The following is a 16,515-nucleotide window of genomic DNA, read 5'->3' on the forward strand; positions in this document are numbered from 1 at the left end:
AGGAATCTGCCACCGAATTGTGATCGTACATACCATTCTCCAGCTACAATAAACGATCTTATAAAAATATTTATGTACAAAAAACATTGAAAAGAAAAAAAAGTACTTTTACTTTGTTTTTAAACAGAAAATCTTTATGCAACATCCTGCGTAACCATAGCGGTTCTCATTTTTTTTATGCATCACTAGATCAGATCTCAAAATGTCGAGCGCATTCAAACTGAGTTTTGTGACAATATTGATAATTAAGTTGGGGACACACCGAGTGCTGTCATTTCATCACCATAAAGCTGTTTATTGCAAAAGGGCTTAGACAGCAACAATTAGGGAATCAAGACAAAACGGTTAGTGAACCAATATGGATTTCGACCTGTTAACTACACGTTGTATTGTGCACAACATTAGTGAAGGATATTTTAAATCAGTAAGTTACAACTTTGGGTATAGAGAATCGTTAATGAGACCAATAGCTGCTGAAAATGTGTTGAATTTTTTATATTATTATTATTTTACGTAAATTGTCTGTAATTACAAAAATTGTGAACAATTGGTGGGAACTGTACAGTAATTGATTGACACACACAGGCATACACACACAGGCATACACACACCCTGTCACTGCTGATGTCCATGACTGACGGTGACTATTCACCCTCAGATTGGTCGTGCTTTCTACCTACAACGGCGCAAACGAAAAAAGATGCTATTCATCAAAATCATTTGGTTTTTAATTAGAAACTAACTAGCTATTGTTTTTTCTATTGCTCGGAAATATCGCATGTCGCTTAGTCAAGTACCAGTGATTTCGAGTTTATAATCAAATGCAATAAATAAAAAAAAACATGAAAGTAAAAAAGTCGCCATACATAATAATAATAATAATTACGGTGTTTAAATAAGAAAAGACGAAATTGCGTTTCTTCTAAACAACAAGAAACAACATTTAATGCCCTTTCTTCAATAATTCTTTAACACACATTTCACAACGTCCATTAACCGAAAAATTATTTAAATAACTATCAATTGTCATATGACAGATTGACATTCAATCATTCATTACATAGTGTTTTATAAATTTTGTATTTTAAATATCTTTTTAAAAAAATATTATGTAATTAATAAGATTTTAAATAAATATAAATAAATAATAATAATAATTTATATATTTCTCTCTTAATAAAAATAAACCTTAACTTAATAACTTAATAATAACTCTTAAAAATAAGACAAGACAAATAAACAGAATTTAATAACAAGGAATTTTCAGAAACAAATATGCACTTATATTTTAATGCACGCATTGTTAGCGATACATTTACACAATAAATTCCAAAGCTTCAGTAAGTAGCTAAGTGAATGCACAATTAAATCTTTCGAGCTACAGTAATTTACCTCAATTTCTTCATCAGCACTGCTACAATATAGCAATCGAGTAATTCATTATTCAAAGAGTTAATGTCCGTATTTATTACTCTGGCAACATTAAATTAATTTGTTTATCTTTTGTGATGTTGCCAAATCGGTTTTCAAAATGGCCTTGCTCTGTTGCTGGGTACAGCGACGGTGGAACAAAAATGATGGGATTTGTGTATTCATAAACTATAAGTATATCTTGTTCTTAATGCGTTCTATGAAACATAAGTATAAGGAACAGATCACAGAGCGCTGAGACCCTTCGTAGCCAGGACAGCACGTGAATTCAGAATTACTAACGGTAAATCGCCTTTCAATGATAATTCAAATGGAAATTAATATGTTTGTTTACTTGAGAGCATATTATTATGGTTAGGAAGCCCATAGACATCTACAACGTAAATGCGTCACCCACCTTGAGATATAAGTTTTAAGGTCTCCGTATAGTTACAACGGCTACCCCACCCTTCAAACCGAAACGCATTACTGCTACACGGCAGAAATAGGCGGGGTGGTGGTACCTACCCGTGCGGACTCACAAGAGGTCTTACCATCAGTAATTACGCAAATTATAATTTTGCGGGTTTGATTTTGATTACACGATGTTATACCTTCTCCGTGTAAGTTAATCGTGGATATTTGTTAAATACGTATTTTATTAGAAAAATTGGTACCCGCCTGTGGGATTCGAACATCGCATCGCAACATCCTTTGCATCGTTAGATACGAATGCATCGGATGTGTTATCCTTTAGGCCACGACGCAGCGACGACTTAATATCAATATCTACTCCCGGTGCAACTCAAGCTTTAATCAAAGTCACAATTACGTGAACTTACATAACTTCAGCTCGGACGCCGGCCATTTGAACGTCATTAGCAACTTTTTTCTGTTTAAAATATTTAAAACGCTTATAGCCTGATTTCAGAATCATATAAAAAAAATAAGTCTTAGTCAATAGCTCAAACTAATTTTATTTTAATGATCTGAACTCAGTGATAAAACATAATTGATCTGTAAGTTTACTGAAAAGATTTCTTTAATATAAAAAAAATATAAGTCCGATCGATCTTTCAGTAATAATTACAAAATGGTTTTCTGAAATCTTATTGAAAGGAATTAATTAAATGTTGTACAAGCAAAAACATTAAATTGGTGCGAATTATGGTCGACTACATTTCAAGATGGAATTGTTGTTGGGATCTAGCTCACGGCGTCTCAAAGTCTTAGATGGTTTCCGAAGTTCGGGTCAGATACTGATATTTTTATTTTTTGCTTAGATGGGTGGACGAGCTCACGACCCACCTGGTTACCGGTTAATTGATTACCGGAGCCCATAGACATCTACAACGTAAATGCCGCCATTACCTTGAGACATGAGTTTTAAGGTCTCACTTTTAACAGAACAACGGCTGCCCCGCCCTTCAAATCGAAACGCATTACTGCTTCACGGCAGAAATAGGCAGGGCGGTGGTATCTACCCGCGCGGACTCACAAGAGGTCCTACCACCCAGTAAAAACGGTAGTAGGACACGCTGCAAAGATGCACAGTTGGTTTTCGATATCCTATCTATTGTTTTCGTGAATGACACAGGGCAGGATATTATTATACAGATAGTATTACGGTAAGTTGTATAGTTGACAATGAACTATGGACAATCTTGATCTCACAGCCTGGAACCATTTGTACTGTAAGATACCTTTAGTTCCGTGGGGAGTGTTGTGTGGATAATAAGAGATGATTCTGCCATTCCCATTATCCCCTAACAGCTCGCAGAGGACAGTTAATACAACCTACCTGGACCATTGCGTGCTTTCACCTTTATTACTTCAAACGAAGTATGATAAATAGTTCTTTTCGGTACTACCTACCGGCTTGACTGTAGCCATAATGTTGCCAAAATTCATAAATGATTGTAACCACTTACCATTGTACGTTGTCGTGATATCTAGTCGTCTGCCATCGAAAGCAATAAATGTGTTAAAGCAATTTCGACTTTAATCCTATGTCTTAAGCTCAACATTCTCATTCTCGTTTTAGTGTTTACTGGTTTTAACAACCTTTTAAATTTTGGGTGGAACGGAAGATTATTTACGCCTTGTAAAAAAGCTATTTTTTTTGTCATTTTTTTGTGGCGTAAATGAGCAGTCGAAACCTTTGACCCCTCTATGTCATTGTAGAGACACAAGATCCCTCTATTGTGCTTTAGTAACTGTAATAATAATAATAATAATAATAAAGCCCGTTTATTTCCAATCCATAATGATAACGTTATTACATGCAATTCAATATCTAAATTTTTTTTTTTTTTTTTTTTTTTATTGCCTAGATGGGTGGACGAGCTCACAGCCCACCTGATGTTAAGTGGTTACTGGAGCCCATAGACATCTACAACGTAGACGCGCCACCCACCTTGAGATACAAGTTCTAAAGTCTCAGTATAGTTACAACGGCTACCCCACCCTTCAAACCGAAACGCATTACTGCTTCACGGCAGAAATAAGCAGGGCGGTGGTACCTATCCGCGCGGACTCACAAGAGGTCCTACCACCAGTAATTACGCAAATTATAATTTTGCGGGTTTGATTTTTATTACACGATGTTATTCCTTCACCGTGGAAGTCAATCGTGAACATTTGTTGAGTACATATTTCATTAGAAAAATTGGTACCCGCCTGCGGGATTCGAACACCGGTGCATCGCTTCAACACGAATGCACCGGACGTCTTATCCTTTAGGCCACGACGACTTCAATATACTAGGGTCCCCACCGAACGTAGTTCCGCCTTGTCGTGGCGGTGGGGCTTAAGCGTGCGTCCCTAAAATCGCGTGCAGAGGAATCTGTGTGGACGCCGCGACCAAGAGAACTGCACCCAGCTCTCCTTGGCCGCTTTTGCGTTCCGCGGGGGCTGCCTTGAGAGAGAGCGAGGGACCCTCTCCCCACGCCCTTTGCACCGCCAAAGGGTGTTATTCTGAGGATGAGGGGTTGGCTCTCGGGAGCCTGATGAGCCGGCAGCACTTTTGTGTCTTCCGGCTGCGGGTTGCCATGTCCCCGGCTTCGGCTACAGGGGAAAGCCTTCCAGATATGGGAGGTACCGGCTCGCCGGCGTGGCCCCGCACTGCGCTGTGGGCGGCGGACAGGCTTCGGCCACCGCCGGCCAAACCGTAAACCCCAGTCATGGAGAACGGGGGCTCCTGCCTTTACTGGTCGGAGCCACGAGGATGCAAACCTCTTCAAAAATGCCCCAATCCCAAGCTCGACACCCGGCGATGGGATGTATGGCTGGAGGGTTTCCAGTCCCGAGGATGTCATTGATCCCAGGGGACCAAACCCCTGGTTAATAAAAAAGGAACACATGAATATGGCCAATTGTGTAAAGTTAGTACCCCAGGAGGGTACCGCCCGCGAGTCGGGCGGAGAATCCCTCCGTGCTTCCACCCCAGTGGAAGCACGCTGCCCCACGTATTCTGGGGGGGGCAACAATTGCCAGGATGAAGGAGGCTGTGCGACGGGCAGCGGAATTCCCGTCGAACCGAGGCGTTCCCCGATCGCCGGCTCGATGCGCTCTGCGCTCGCCAGCGACTCGGGTGCGATCAACCCCACAAGATCATCGGCGGGGAAAAAGAGGAGGCGAAAGAAGACCCCATTACAAACTTCCGACGATGGCGGCGCGTCATCCTCCAGCATCGAGGTGCCGGAAAAGACGATGGCTGTCGAGGAGGTGGTTCCGGTGGTTTCGGGGCCTGCCACGTCGGAAGATATGATGCCTGCTCCCCAGTGGGCACCAGTAAGGAGGAAGGGCGCGGTGTCACCAGCGACGTCGGTGGAGTCTATATCGACGTCGGCCGCATCCCTGGCTAGCGGGGATGAAACATTCCGCGACCTTGACCTTGCGCTGGTGAGTCTGGGCAAGCTGCTGTCGACCGTGGCTGCCAAGGGCGCCGAGCCAGGCAGCAGCTACCGAAAAAGGCTTCGAGAAGGAGCCGCTATGGTTAAGACGAGGTTGATCCCCACTATGTCTAAGCTGTATAACTTGGTGGCGAGCCGGGAAGGGGATAAAAAAGGTCTCGTCGCGCAGCTTGACCCCAGGGAGAGTAACATCCCGGGGGACTCCCCGGCCTTACGGGGAGGGACCCCCCTGTCGCCAATGCCTGCGCAGACACGCTCTGGGCCCCTCGCAGAGGCGATGGACACCGACGTGCCCTTGCGGGCCGCGAAGAGTGTGCCGGCACCCATGCCAGTGCCCACCCCTGTGGCCTCTATTCCTCGAGCACCTACGTCTGCGCTTTCTCGCCCCCCGCGGAGGGTTGAGTTAAGGCCTGCGCTGCCTCCCCGGATATCGGCCGCCCCTGCATCCGTGCAGAGAGGAGTGCAACGGCCTGCGCCAGCACAAACGGAGGACATCCGTTCGCCACTGGCGAGGATGGTGGACGAGTGGCCGGCACTGCCGCGGCCCAGATCTACAGAGCCGTCTCCTTCGGCCCCGCGTGCCGTGGGGCCACAGAGTCCACACTACGTGGCTGCTGGTATGCGGGAGGTGAACAATTCCCTCCCAAGCAAAGAGGAAATGGTGGCCTGCATTTCACGGGCGGTGGCAGTAGAGGTCGGAAAGCACTTTGCCAGCCTTGAGGAGATGCTCCGCTCCTCGGTTGATTCCGGAGTCTGCGTCCTGGCGCCAAAAGCCGCAGCCGCGCCGCGCGACCAACCCACTCGGCCGACCTCTGCCTTTACCCCCTCCGCGAGGGTGGTACAGCGTGGAGGCCGAAACCAGAACAGTAGGGCTGCGGGTGCTCCGCGATCCCAACCACAGTCTCGTTCCCTTCCTCCTCCTCCGTCAAACATGGACGAGGGCTGGACGGAAGTGGTGAAGAAGGGAAATAGAGTAAAGGGACAGACAGCAACTCTGGCAGCTCCCCGAAGGGGTCGAGCGCCGATCAATGCAACTCAAAATACACCGCTGGTGGCTATGGCTGCTCCTCGCGAGGGTAGAGCACCGGCCGCCAGCAAGAAGAAAAGAGAAAGGAAGAAGCCGCGCGCAGCGCGGTCGGCTGCCGTCGTAGTGACGTTGCTGCCGGCCGCCGCCGAAAAGGGCCTCACCTATGATGAGGTGATGGCCCGGGCGCGCGCGGCCGTAAATTTGGAAGAAATCGGGGCGGAGGAGGGTCTGCGCTTCCGGCATACCGCCAATGGGGCGAAGCTGCTGGAGTGTCCCGGTGCCAATAGTTCTGGCATCGCAGACAAACTAGTAGCGACGCTCCGCCTGGCACTGCCGGAGGAAGACGTGCGCGTGCACAGGCCGGTGAGGATGGCTGAGATTAGGATCACCGGCCTGGACGATTGCGCCACCAGGGAGGAGGTGGCAGCTGCGATAGCCGCCCAAGGTGGATGTGCCCCGGAGAGCGTGACCGTGGGTGAACTCCGCTCAGGGTACTCCGGGGCCAGGTCGGCGTGGGCGCGCTGCCCTGTGGAGGCGGCCACCTTCTTAGCCACTCCTCCGCCGGGAAGATCGACGGGGGATCCCGGGAGACTGCGCGTGGGCTGGATAGCGGCCCACGTGCGTCTCCAAGAACCGCGTGCCTGGCGATGCCTTCGGTGCTTTAGTACCGGACACGGCCTCGCCAGGTGCACCAGCTCGGTTGACCGCAGTGGTCTGTGTTTCCGCTGCGGCCAGCCAGGCCATAAAGCGGCTTCCTGCACGGCCGCCCCGCACTGCGCTCTGTGCGCTGCGGCCGGGCGCAGGGCAAACCACCGGGCGGGAGGCAAGGCGTGCTTCCCGTCCGGTGATAACACCGAACGAAACCGGCGCCGGAAATCAAAGCGCCGGCAAAAGAGAAGGTTGGCCAGAGGAGCACTGGCCAACGTTGTAATCCCCGTTGCGGCGCCGGTGCCGGAGAGCGGGGGCAGCGGTGAAGGGGAGGGGGCGATGGATGTGGTCCAACAGTAATGGACCGCACCTATCGCTTCCTCCAAGGAAACCTGAACCACTCCGCCAGAGCTCAGGACATGCTGTCTCAGAGCATGGCGGAGTGGTCCATAGATGTGGCTGTGGTCGCCGAGCCGTATTTCGTTCCCCCAGCAAATGATTGCTGGTTTGGGGACGACGGCGGCCTGGCGGCCATAGTCATAAGAAGAGACGCGGCGATCCCCCCCCTGGCGATGGTGACCAGGGGTCAAGGGTTCGTCGCGGTGCAGCTGGAAGGGACCGTCGTGATCGGGGCGTACTTCTCTCCGAAGCGTCCATGGCCGGGTTTGGGCCTTGGCTCTTGGTGCCCTAGGGGACCGACTCTTGAGGCTTTACAACTCTTGCCTCGAGTCGGGACGGTTTCCTTCATCGTGGAGGACGGGCAGACTCGTGCTGTTGAGAAAGGAGGGGCGCCCGGCGGATACTGCCGCCGGGTACCGTCCCATCGTGTTGCTGGATGAGGTGGGCAAGCTGCTGGAACGTATTCTGGTGGCCCGCATCATCCAGCATCTGGTCGGGGTGGGACCCGATCTGTCGGCGGAACAGTATGGCTTCCGAGAGGGCCGCTCAACGGTGGACGCGATCCTTCGCGTGCGGGCCCTCTCGGAGGAGGCCATCTCCAGGGGCGGGGTGGCTTTGGCGGCGTCGCTCGATATCGCCAATGCATTTAACACCCTGCCCTGGTCCGTGATAGGGGCGGCGCTAGAAAGACACGGAGTGCCCCCCTACCTTCGCCGGCTGGTGGGTTCCTACTTGGAAGACAGATCGGTCACATGTACCGGACACGGTGGGATCGTGCACCGGTTCCCGGTCGTGCGCGGTGTTCCACAGGGGTCGGTGCTCGGCCCTCTTTTGTGGAATATCGGGTATGACTGGGTGCTGAGGGGTGCCCTCCTCCCGGGCCTGAGCGTAATCTGTTACGCAGACGACACGTTGGTCGTGGCCCGGGGAGGGAGTTTTGCTGAGTCTGCCCGTCTTGCCACCGCTGGGGTGGCGCATGTCGTCGGCAAAATCAGGAGATTGGGCCTCGACGTGGCGCTCAGTAAATCCGAGGCCATGTGGTTTCACAGGCCCCGGAGAGTGCCACCTGTCGATGCCCATATCGTGGTTGGAGGCGTCCGTATCGGGGTCGGGGTGCAGCTGAAGTATCTCGGCCTCATTCTGGACAGTCGTTGGACCTTCCGTGCTCACTTTCAGAACCTGGTCCCTCGTTTGTTGGGGGTGGCCGGCGCGTTAAGCCGGCTTCTGCCCAACATCGGGGGGCCTGACCAGGTGACGCGCCGTCTCTATACAGGAGTGGTGCGATCAATGGCCCTATACGGGGCGCCCGTGTGGGGCCAGTCCCTGGCCGTGGGGGTGGCGAGGCTGCTGCAAAAGCCGCAACGCACCATCGCGGTCAGGGTCATTCGTGGTTATCGCACCATCTCCTTCGAGGCGGCGTGTGTACTGGCTGGGACGCCGCCTTGGGTTCTGGAAGCGGAGGCGCTCGCCGCTGACTATCAGTGGCGGGCTGACCTTCGTGCCCGGGGCGTGGCGCGTCCCAGCCCCAGTGTGGTCAGAGCGCGGAGGGCCCAATCTCGGCGGTCCGTGCTGGAATCATGGTCCAGGCGGCTGGCCGATCCTTCGGCTGGTCGTAGGACCGTCGAGGCGATTCGCCCAGTCCTTGTGGATTGGGTGAATCGTGACAGAGGACGCCTCACTTTCCGGCTCACGCAGGTTCTCACTGGGCATGGTTGCTTCGGTGAGTTCCTGCACCGGATCAGAGCCGAGCCGACGGCAGAGTGCCACCATTGTGATTGCGACTTGGACACGGCAGAGCATACGCTCGTCGCCTGCCCCGCATGGGAGGGGTGGCGCCGTGTCCTCGTCGCAAAAATAGGAAACGACTTGTCGTTGCCGAGTGTTGTGGCATCGATGCTCGGCGACGACGAGTCGTGGAAGGCGATGCTCGACTTCTGCGAGTGCACCATCTCGCAGAAGGAGGCGGCGGGGCGCGTTAGAGACGCGCAAGCCCGCCGCCGTCGAGCGGGGGCCAGGGAGGCGGATATCGCCCAAGCCCTGGCCCTCTAAGTGTTTCGGGTCCCCCTCATATGTCGGTCTGGGGACCGGCGAGGGGGACCTAAGAAGACGTCGTGCAAGCTGCTCTGCACGCGTTTTACGCAAGAGCATCCGGGTGATGGAAGGCCGGCTATCCTCGACCCACGCTGGTTCTGACCCAGCGGGGTATTCCGTAGGATAGCTCACTCTAACCGGCGCCATCTAGGCGGGCTCCGGATAGCCTGCCGACCGAGAGGGCTGGTGGTCGTGGCGCCGAAGACCGCCAGTCCGGCGTCCCGAGGGGGAGGGTGAAGGGAGAGATGTGCTCCGCACTAAACACTTCACTTTCCCCCCTTTGCCTTTTCATGAGTTCTGTCTCATGTGAGGTTTGGACGTTGGTTGTTGAGCGACAGGAGGTTTTAGTCGGTTCGACTCCGACATGCTCCGCCCGCCGTCCCCAGTGGAGGGCGGAAGTCCGGCGATTTCCTCCTGACCAAAAAAAAAAAAAAAAAGGGTAGAATTTCTTTAATTTTCTTTTATTCGCTAACGTTGCTTTCTTCTGTACCATTGATTGGAACCCCTTCTCGGGTAAAGGCCTCCTCCAGCTTCTTTCAAATCACTTTGTCCATGGCTTTCCTTTCCCAATCGCTTCCTGCTATCGCTTTTATATCTTCTATCCACCTTTTTCTAGGGCGCCCCCTTCTTCTTTTTCCTCTTAGTCCTTTCCACATAGTTGTCTGTAATGTCCATCTTTTGTCAACGTGTCTTGCTATATGTCCTGCCCACTGCCATTTCTGTTTTAAAGCATATTGTAAGGCATGTATAAGTCTTATCTATCTATAGTAACTGTAAGGATGCTAATATTAGATTCGTTTAACGAAATCTCACCCAAATTTAACGAATCGTTTTTCGAAGCCTCGTTTTAAAACTCTATTGATGCGTAGCGAGCTAGAAAGACGCTAAAATTAAGTCACCAGGGGCATCCAACCAAATTTATTTAATTTATCGAATACTGGAAAGTAACAATAGTTTCTTGTTACCAGTAAACTTGAATCATCTCAAAGAGTTTGAGCATAATGAAATGCTAAAGCGTGACCATGTTAGACTTCCAACAGGTGACCCGTAATCACGTAGTCAGCAAAAACCCTGCTTCACGGCCCACTATTTTATCAATCTCATTCGCATCCTTTCAGATGTTCGGTGTTTAGTACGTACTGTCGTCAAAAGTCCAAAAAACCATCTTAACCTACTCCAACTAGAAACTCTTCATCATTGATTCGTACTACTAAACCTTAAATTATTATTTTAATTGCACAGACGGCGGAATGGTAATCATTGAAGAGATAGACACTGCTCAAAAAGCACTTCCTCTGCCGCTCTGACTGGATCGAGAACATATGCTTAACTAGTCCAGCTTATACTGTATTTGGACCTGGAAAAGTTTGTAGCGGTAGCCACCACAGAACACAAGATATTTGACAGATGCCTGAATCTCGCTTACGACATTTTCAAGTTAAGCTCGCATATATACAAGTTCCGAACAACAACATTCGGACCGTCGTCGGTCTACCGAGCAAATATCACCCGCTCGGTGGAAGTTCTTCCCTTTGTCGTTTAAGCCTCCCCAAAAATTAATGGATACTTCGAATAGCATGCGGCGTTTTTGTCTCTGGTAATTCCGATGTCGGTAAGCGATGGTGACCACTCACTGGGTAGACCGTATGCTCTATCGTCTACAAAGGCAATAACAAAAAAGTCATAATACATCCGTGTGGATCCGGACTTCACATCACTCCCGGTCTAAATAATAAGCAATCGATTTTTCTAGAGTCAGTATTATTTCTACGTTAGCACTGGTGGTTTACTTGGGATTGGTTACTGGTAGACTTGGTGGAATCGTCGGTTTAATTGGTAAATTCTCCTGATATGACGGGTTAAGTATCCATCTAATACAATTGCATCCTTTTAAGCTTTGAGTCATATGTCTTCAGGTATAAAGGGTGAAACGATAATTTTCTATGAGAGACTTCTTTTGGACAATCAAACTCTCATTAAATCCAATCAACCGTTCACCGGGAATTGAATAGTTAGACGCTCTCTGATACGCTCTGATTGAACTCATTCAGACATCACAAGAAAGTTCAATTTCAACTTTATTACCACAAAAAGCTTTTATTTTGAAATGACAGAATTATAGTTTTGAAGTTAAATTGATCAGAACTATCCGCACTCACTGATATAATCATATTTGAGTAAAGTGTTTTTTTGTTTTTGTTTTAATTAACAAAAGCTGGGTATTGCATCACTAAAATCGTTTGCTTCATATAGCAAAAAAAAAAACTCATTACAACTAATCAATGCAAAAATACGTGAGTTAAAATACAACGCAACATTTGCAATGAAATGTTTACGTCCCCTGAAAACGTTGGACGATCACCTGCTGTCTATAAATGATCTAACGGTCACTGTCGTTTTGGAAACACCATCGTTCAGTCGAGATGTCACCACGGGTTTTGGGAACAACGGTAAAGATATCGATATTTTTTTTAAAGTACTTTTCGTGATGAGTAAACAAAATGTTAAGTGTTGCTCTTTAACCTAATTAAAAAAAATATATTTTATTTTTAAATATTGTAACTATCTGTGTTCTGTAGTGTCAAATGTTTTCTATATCGTTAATTGCAGTTACAGTAAAAATTGTGATGCTATTATCAAATTCAAACAAGAAAGCGGCGCGGCAAACCATTGTGAAAATCTATGAAACAAAAAACTTTAGTGCAGTGTTTTAATGAAACACATTTTAACAGAGCTAGAAGATACTTCCGAAACAGTAGGCAGCGGCTTGGCTCTGCTCCTAGCATTGCTGAAGTCCATGGGCGACGGTAACCACTTACCATCAGGTGGGCCGCACGCTCGTCTGCCTACAAAGGCAATAAAAAAAAAAAAAAACAATTTTGAAGATTTTATTCGATACGGGACAACTCTTAACTTTACGATTGCAAATTAGAAAATCATAACATTTCGTTGAGCGTTGCTAAATTTAGATATGATCTTATTGTCAAAAAGGTTCAAATGCTCACATTTCAGAAATGGCTCTGGTGTTTTTTCGTGCTCCAAGGTTCCTGGGTCCCGGCGAGGGCCGTCACAGTTCGGACTCCACCCAGCAATCCGGCCACCGTCGAAGCACAGGCTAAATTTTTTCAGTAAGCACACAAATTCAATTTAAAATTTCAAGTATTCAATCGTTCATTAATATGCTTTGGTTAATAAAAAACAGCTTTTAAGCTTGCCACACCTTTAACTGATTACCGATTCATAATATAGGATTGGTAAGAACGGAACGTATGAAAATAGTGTGAAACGGAGCGTTAAGATGCGAGTGAGAGAAAACGGCAAGAAAGGGAAAAGAGAATGACAGACAGAATGACAGAGAAAAGGAAGATGAAAGGTAGGACGTCTTGTGAGTCCGCACGGGTAGGTACCACCGCCCTGCCTATTTCTGCCGGGAAGCAACAATGCGTTTCGGCTTGAATAGCGAGGTAGCCGTTGTACGGTAAAAAGTGAGACCTTAGTCAGGCCTCAAGGTGGGTGGCGGTATTACGTTGTAGATGTCTATGGGCTTCGATTACTATTTAACACCCGGTGGGCCGTGAGCTCGTCCACCCATATAGGCAATAAAAAATATAAAAACTTAAGTAATGTCATCTATAAATATATTAATACGTGAAGCAAAAACTTTGTATCCCTTTTTACGAAAATTGCGCGGACGGAGGAGTATGAAATTTTCCACACTTATAGAGAAAATAGAGAAGAAGTGCACAATGCTAATTTTTTTTTAAATAATGCATAAAAGATGCATTAAATCAATAAAGAAAACATTACACACACTACATACCATGTATTTGACGCACACACGCATGCATATGTACTATTTATTGTCAAACTTTTGTTCTTGACGTCTGTGTTCAAATTGACAATAGATTAAATACTGAATAGTGTAACCTTGGTGAAATTTGTGATTATAGAAGTATAAAATACAATTATAATAGTGTACAAACTTACAATTCCAATTAATTATAGTCGAATTTCGACTACTGCGGGGCCCACTAGTTAACATAAAATGTACATAGTTTCTTGCCCAATTCAAAACATTATGAAAGCTGTAGTTCATTTACTTGTAATCTAAACGAGAATTATTTCGTTTTCGAATCGAGTTGCTGATTAAGAGTCGAAAGTGGCCTCGTAACGAATACACAGCCTTCACTCCTAATTAGATTCTATTGTGATATGCAGATCGATATTCGATATTATTATTGTCCGCACTGTAAGTTAAAATTTTAATGACGTACATTTTAAAGTTCAGATTGGGTGTAAAATTTATTTATTTATAACTAGCTGACCCGGCATACTTCGTAGTGCCTCAATCGATCAATAAAAGACCCAAACTTTTGTATATAATAAACTTAAAACAAACAAAAGGAATCCGTCCGACGGGGGACACATCAATCACATTTAATTCCGAGCATTTTCATATTTATCTACCTTTTAAACTTTCTCTGGACTTCTACAAATAATTCAAGACCAAAATTAGCCAAATCGGTTCAGCCGTTCTCGAGTTTTGGCGAGACTAACGAACAGCAATTCATTTTTATATATAAATACTTTATATATTATACAGTATAAAGGTGGACTTAATGCCATAGGCATTCTCTGACAGTCTACCTTAGGGGGGTGCAGAGATGAACCTTGGTAGGTGTAGTGTGATAGAGATATTACTTAAACATAATTATGTGTATGTATAACATATGTGTATGTATAAAATTTGGATGGAGGGTTGCTTCAAAATGTTTGTTAGAGACGCCGTAACATTAAAAAGCCGCATTGTTTTTTTTTTTTTTGAAAGCTGTATCATTTATTTTGGAACATTAATTCTATAGTCAAATTCAAAACAGTCATTCAAACAAAAACATCAATAATGACACAAACGATTGAAAAGATGACAGTTAAAATAGTCAGTAGACTGACCGTGTTTATGACATTGCCCATATCTATGGGCGATTTAACCAATTGCCATCAAGTTGGCTGTTTAAAAACCAATCTTTAATGCATACATACAAGCGTTGAGTTTGTAATGGCTTTTTTTTTCACTTCGTTCGTTTTGTCACTATTGGCGTATTAGAAACAGTAGGCAATTAAAAATCAGAGGAAGACTTTGCTTAAGGTAATAGCGTTACTTCTTATTTTAATTTATTAAGGCACTTTCAATGATTTGATTTTTATTGCCAACTTGAACCTAACTATTTTGGCAACATTGTAAATAGATAGTTTTCGAAGATGAGCCATAATCACTGACACTTCAAAATAGGTTTGTTATTTATGTCTTAGGTGATTTTCATTTTAATTTCGTATTCTTATTTTTTTCTTGTAAAGTTAGGAAAAAGAGTTTTCAATTATTTATTAATTACCGAAAAAGCCGGTTGTTGAATAGCGTAGAAAAAACGGTTGAATTTTATTTATCCTTGCCTATTTATAATTTGCATAATTTAATATCAGGCTTCATATTGTGTTTTAAATTCTAGCATACGCTTACATTCCGCAAAGCTTCAATAAAACTTTCCACTGCAAGTTACATAATAACCAGTATAACTGTAAATAAGTGAAAGTCTAAATTTGCTTTATAGGGATTTTTTCTCAGTACAGTTGAGTCCATACAAGATAGAGTTCGGTCACGTGTGTGAGGACCCCAACACGTGGGAGCAACGTTACGAGAAGAAAGACTTTAAGAACCACAGGGACATGGGCAAAGTATACCTTATGTACTAATTAACGAGATCTATTTTTCTTTCTCTGTCCCGCTTCGCTTCGCTTGGCTGAAGGTATAGGCACTTGCCCACTTCCGAGGACTTCGATCAGGGGCACCGGTTGGGAAGCGAACACCACTTCACTGAACGACACGAGAGGTCTCGCCCCTCTGCTGGACTTTTCTCTGCTAAAGTACGCTTACCATGCTTCATTCATTATTTATGCCAGAACTTTCATTGTACCTAACAATACCCATATTTATTGAAGGTATCTTCTTTGAATGCCATCTTCTTTCCAAACTCGCATGCCTCTTCTTGTTTATTTTACTAGACTATATTACTAACAAAAGGCAACTTTCTAAATGTATTGCGTAATATTCTTTTGTTAAATTTAATTTCAAATGCTAATTGATAACTCCTCAAGCTGTAGTAGGTACTGCCGTTTCTTCTTATTTCTTGTAACTCATTTATATTAACTTTAATTCTTCAGCAAATAACTTTATTTTTCTACTGTGATACACGTTTGTCACTAATCTTGTTCTTAAGACTAATATTCTCCATTAAAAATCTCATAGGTGCGATGGGGAGATAAAAAAGGGGGCTACGGGGAACATTATTGGGATTTGAACCACGCAGGTCACTCCGGCAATAACGATAACGATGGTTACGAGAATCATTCCGATGACAGTCCCTATGGCGATAATGAGCATCATGACTCTTATGATGAACCTAGTGAGCAGAGCCCGATTTATGAAAAGGACGAGTATGACCCGGAGAAGGCGAGCTACGATGAAAGCAGCCGATCGAAGCGTGCCCATCCGCGGGCGAAAGTCGAACGCAGAGAGTTTACCGCGTTGCCGGAGAAAAACAAAGAAATCTCGCAAGAGGCCGCGGAGCAACACGACACGCCTCAACGAACAGATGTAGAGCAAAAGAAACCCAGACGTCATCAACAGCAAAGGAGGGATAATGATTCGAAGGAAACCAGAAATCAAGTTGTTCTGGTCGTGAGTCATAAAGATGAGGAAGATGTAAATGAAAAGCCTAAAAGACAGCCTGAAGTTAAGGCTCATTTTGTTCCTTACGAAGGCGGTGCTGGGGTGAGGCAGCATCAACCACCTGAAGCCACGGCGGCTGCTTCGGTGCCAAGACTTTTCCTTGAACCCTCGACGGGACATGTCGTTGATAGGGCCACAGGACAAGCGTATGTCTTACAGCCAGTTGCAAATTAATAGTACAAGTAATATTTAAGTGAACGTGTGTAATGTTTTTAGTTTCTAGTTATTTATTTTAATAAAGT

The 16,515-nt window shown here is 46.0% G+C and overlaps 1 protein-coding gene across 2 annotated transcripts; it reads left to right on the plus strand.

The window, feature by feature from the left end:
• Nucleotides 1–11,805: 11,805 nt before the first annotated feature.
• LOC114240194 (uncharacterized) lies at nt 11,806–16,515 on the plus strand. 2 transcript variants are annotated; one of them, XM_089737021.1, is made up of 4 exons: nt 11,806–11,939; nt 12,502–12,617; nt 15,096–15,219; nt 15,791–16,515. In XM_089737021.1, exons 1-4 carry the CDS (start codon nt 11,913–11,915, stop codon nt 16,445–16,447), a joined length of 924 nt encoding a protein of 307 aa, XP_089593147.1. In that variant the 5' UTR covers nt 11,806–11,912; the 3' UTR covers nt 16,448–16,515. The 2 variants fall into 2 exon arrangements, with proteins under 2 accessions (XP_089593147.1, XP_028026468.2); XM_028170667.2 differs by lacking the exon at nt 15,096–15,219 and adding an exon at nt 15,291–15,408 and having other exon boundaries at nt 11,808–11,939.

The sequence above is a fragment of the Bombyx mandarina genome, chromosome 22, assembly GCF_030267445.1.
Source record: "Bombyx mandarina strain Sakado chromosome 22, ASM3026744v2".
In the NCBI taxonomy this organism is placed as follows: domain Eukaryota; kingdom Metazoa; phylum Arthropoda; class Insecta; order Lepidoptera; family Bombycidae; genus Bombyx; species Bombyx mandarina.

Excerpts from the sequence above, each read along its gene's own strand:
- LOC114240194 (XM_089737021.1), top strand. The coding sequence starts at position 11,913 with ATGTCACCACGGGTTTTGGGAACAACG. Across the intron at positions 11,940-12,501 it reads CACGGGTTTTGGGAACAACG|AAATGGCTCTGGTGTTTTTT; the intron begins GTAAAGATATCG and ends CTCACATTTCAG. Across the intron at positions 12,618-15,095 it reads GCACAGGCTAAATTTTTTCA|GGATTTTTTCTCAGTACAGT; the intron begins GTAAGCACACAA and ends TTTGCTTTATAG.